Here is a 4,528-nt window from a genome sequence, read left to right on the forward strand (position 1 = left end):
CATAGAAACAAGCGTGTTCTGTTTGGCAACTTAGGTCTATATTAATGTTGTGGTGTTCAGCATGTTGCTATAGCTCGGAGCATGTCGTGTATGAGTACATACACAAAAATGGATGCATTATAAAACAAAAAAAAATCATATGCGAGTGCGCGTATTTCCGTGTGGCAGCATGTGTGCTTGACTCCCAACCATTCACTTATGACAGGGACAGCTGACAAATGTAAACGATCGAACGATTATTACGGGACACAGAAGCATGCAATGTACGTACATGCAGAATTCTTACACATTTATACAAATATATGGATAACTGGAAGTGAGCACATAATTCCCTTCAGATTGAAAAACACCACAATCTGGCTTCATTCTCGTGCAGCTTGTATGTGTCAGCTTTAAAGACATATGCATATGCATATGTATATGTATATATATGTATATAGATATATATGTATATGTGTGTGTATTTTTATATGCATATGTATGTATATGTACATGTGTATGTGCATGTACATGTGTATGTGTATGTGATTGTGTATGGGTGTGTGCATGTGATTGTGTAGGTGTATATGTATGATTTTGAGTATGAGTATATGTTCATGTATGAGGACGAGTTACATAGTTATATGTTTGAATATATTTATGAGTACATGTACACGTATATGTTAATGTATATCTATATGTATACGTATATACATTTATAAATATGTATATATATATATATACATATATATACCACATCGTATATAGTTTATATTTATATATATATATATACGTATATATATATATATGTGTGTGTATATACGTACATGTATATACGTATATCTATATACGTATATATATATATATGTGTGTGTGAGTATGTGTGTGTGTGAGTGCATGTGTTATATATATATATATATATGTGTGTGGGTGTGTGTGTGTTTATGCAAGTTAAATGTGAACTGTAGATGTATACAATATAACTAAGCAATATACCGCGTATGATTTCGACACGCTATATGTACACTTATCTCACATACAAATATGTACACATATGTACGTGAGTGAGTGTGTTTAATACATACTTATGAATATCAATACACATGCACAGGCAGTTAAAAATGAGAATACCTGCCATTGTCTATCATTATGAACAGGTCCATGAATGTCTACAAACGACAATCACTATATGCAGGTGCGTAAAAATATAGCATACAGTAACACTCAAAACACGAGACGCGCATAAACTGACCTTCAAGTCATTGAGGTTTTCGACTTCCATATCAGTCTCGGGGAGAGTCCATAAACCAGGTTGAGGTCCAGATAATGATGTCAAGTTACTACCACCGGGTGACCCGTCCGGGACACTGCTGCCTTGACTGGAGGTACGGACCACATTATTGCCCATAGGGTACGGACCACTGCTGGCATTCATAGTCTGTCCGTTGTTCTGCAGGTTGCTGCTGCTGTTGTTGCTTTGTTGCGGTACGCTGTTAACTCGGAAGGCGCTGTTTTTAGGGGAGCCTATAGATACACTGCTCCCGCCTGCACTATTCGCACCAGAACCCTGACCACTATTTCGCTTGCCCGCCCGGAAGAAGCTCGATGGCAACCCGCGTTCTCGTAACTGTCCGGGGCCAGGACCAATACCACTGCCGCTCCCACCGCCACTATTACCACCCACAGACTCTATAGAGTTTGCGAGCTGTTGGCGCTGTAGTTGGGGCTGTGTGAGGCTCCCACTTTTTCCCGCGGCCATCGTCCCGTTCATACCGCTGTTTGACCGGTCTTGACTACCCAGGCTCACTCGCCTAGTAAGGGGTGTCCCGGCTGCTGATCGCGAGGTGCGGCTATTCATCGCCATGGTAACCAAATCCGGTTGTTGTTGCTGTAGCTGTTGTGAGCTGTGTTGCGTTTGGTACAGCAACTGCTCAAACTGTGAGACGCCGCTGAGATTAGTGCCCGAGTTGGAGTTGCTTCCAGCGTCGTTGGAATTCGCACTGGCCAGCATGCGTATTAACTCGTCGTTTTTGGCACCGTTTATGCTGGACAGACTCCCAGTACGCCGAATACCATAGGGGGTTGCCCGTACACCTTGCCCCAGTATTTGGTTTTTGTTACTGCCCATAGCTTGCGCCTGTGCCTGTGCCTGAGCTTGGGCTTGGGCTTGGGCATGCAGCATCTGTTGTTGTTGACTGTGTGTCATACCTGCAACGGCAGCATTCTGCTGGCTCATCATTAAGAGGTTGTGATCCTCCACACTCGCTGATCTGCGCATGCCTTGTTGTCCCTGGACGCCGACCCTTTGCTGCATCTGATTGCCGAGTATATCGAATTTGTCTATTTGCCCCCCGAATCCGGCCCCATTTGCATTATTAGGTGCACCTGGATGGTTGTGAGCCTGTCCCATGCCAATACCACCTTGCGGATTAAAGTTCAGCATAGGAGTAGAGTATCTGTGTGTGGGTGCTGCTGGCCCTGTGTTTCGTCTACCTCGCGAAATAATCTCGCCAGACATATTGCCACTCAGTTCTTGACCGGCGTTGAACGACATATTATTAATGTTGTTGTGTAGATTGGCGTTTCCCGCCATATTAAATGAGCTAATTCAGTGTATCAAGCACAGCCGTCGTAGATAACCGTGTCGTCTGTTTGCACTTTTACCAACCAGAGAAAACTAATTTATCTATTGAGCTGGGACTGAGGACGTGCTGTCCCTTATAAGCTAATGATGTAGCTCGACGGCAACGGGATATATAAGACAGACTCGTGTCGTTTTAATGTAATCAATAGTTACCAACAAGTACTAATAATATCTACGGATGGTACATCGTACCATCCACTTTCCGAAGGATACAGGAATTTAATTACTACCACTCAGCCAAGCCTCATGAAAATCGCTCAAGATGAGTCGCAGAAGAACAGTCACAGATGTAGTAGCTCGGCGGTCTATTCAACCTTTGTATCCGTGTGAATTGCTACAACCTATACGGTACTGGCCTCACAATACACTATCAAATGACGGTGCGTCTGCAAGTGTAGTCTTGTACAGTTTTCAGGTATTTGGTGTGCAAGTGGTATGTCAGGTTCTCAGTAATATATTTCTTGGAATTTTTTTTACAGACTATGATGATGTGTGTAGAATGTATGTCGAGCCTCTGGTCCGGGAGTGTTGGTTCTGCGTCGGTTTCTACATTTTTTTAAATATCGAGTTACTAGTATTTTTATGAACCAATGAATGCTGTGTGTTTGTTTAAAAAAATATATATATATATGCACAGTTGAGCAGCTCGAGCTCATCCTAATCTTTAAATTTTGGACTTTGTGTGTATGTAAATAAATACTTGGTCAAACCTTGCCGGACAGATTCGAAACAAAAACAAAGCTGTCCAGTTGGTTTATTTACATATATTGATTATTGAGAAAGTTTTCGAACCCCTTCATTAAATTTGCGAAGACTTGAATAAGTTTATTTTTGAAGTAGAATAGCCTACTAGTAAAATAGTCACTACTCTCTGGCCCGGTTCTGGATTCACAAATGACTATTTTTCTTTTCTTTCTAAATAGAAACAAAAACCAACTCTAGTGCATTAGCCTCTCGTAGGTAAATTTCAGGGGGGTTTTTCGGAAGTGGGCCTGTGCCAGGCTCTGTGCCCCGAATGGGCTGTGGCGAGACAGTCAGCCGAGTCAGGGATTGTCTTTTAAAACCGAAACGGAATCAGAATTTCTGATTTTGAGCGTTCAGAAATAAGCAAAATTGCAGAAATTAATAAGTAAATAGTTATATTGAACCTCATGGGGTGGTCACAAAAGATTTTTTTTGGCTTTAAAGAAAATGAAACTTTTTCTGAACGATGTTTCAATCTTATTAGAAGGAGGCTATGAACGAGGACAAAATTTCGAGAACAAAAATAGTTCTCGAGATTTAAAATCAGAATGAGAAGTACGTATTCAGAAGCTGGTTTTACGGGAACTGTGATTGTTAAGACATAAACGTACCATCAAACTTATAGCATATTTTTCTGTAATCGTTACTGATTGGTGAATAACTTGATACCCACTACAGGGTGTCTTTCAGAGAAATGAAGAGTCATTCTCTCAGAATTCTCTGAAATGTACGGAAACGAAATGCACCCAAAATTCAGGAAGACCCAAAGTTTGAACATAATACACATTACGAGTCTAATAAAATATTATTGTACTTTCTGTCCTTTCTGATACTGATTCTGTTCAAAAATTTCTGATCCCGTTTAAAAAACGACACTCACACCCCCTAATCATCAAACAATTTTTTTTTCTGCCAGCAGAAGAAGCAGACAAAGGCTGTTTCATTTAGAAGGCTATGCAAAGGCCATGAAGTATGAACTATCTGAAACACTGAAACTGAAAGACGCCTTCCAAACTCTAAAGCTCTTTTATTGAATATATATTGTTTTTTTTGTTATTTTAGTAAAAAATAGCTTCCTGATACAAATATATATATATATGTACATATATATATATATACATACATACATATATATATATATATATATATATATACATAAAG

At 40.1% G+C, this 4,528-nt stretch overlaps 1 protein-coding gene across 1 annotated transcript; it reads right to left on the bottom strand.

Annotated features, from left to right (window-relative positions):
- Window positions 1–1,231: 1,231 nt before the first annotated feature.
- SARC_10161 (hypothetical protein) lies at window positions 1,232–3,040 on the bottom strand (the record flags this gene model as incomplete). Its single annotated transcript, XM_014295801.1, has 1 exon — window positions 1,232–3,040. A coding segment is annotated over exon 1 (1,341 nt), but the record flags the coding sequence as incomplete, so codon positions are not given.
- Window positions 3,041–4,528: the final 1,488 nt, after the last annotated feature.

Source organism: Sphaeroforma arctica (assembly GCF_001186125.1).
Source record: "Sphaeroforma arctica JP610 unplaced genomic scaffold supercont1.1156, whole genome shotgun sequence".
Taxonomy (NCBI): domain Eukaryota; class Ichthyosporea; order Ichthyophonida; genus Sphaeroforma; species Sphaeroforma arctica.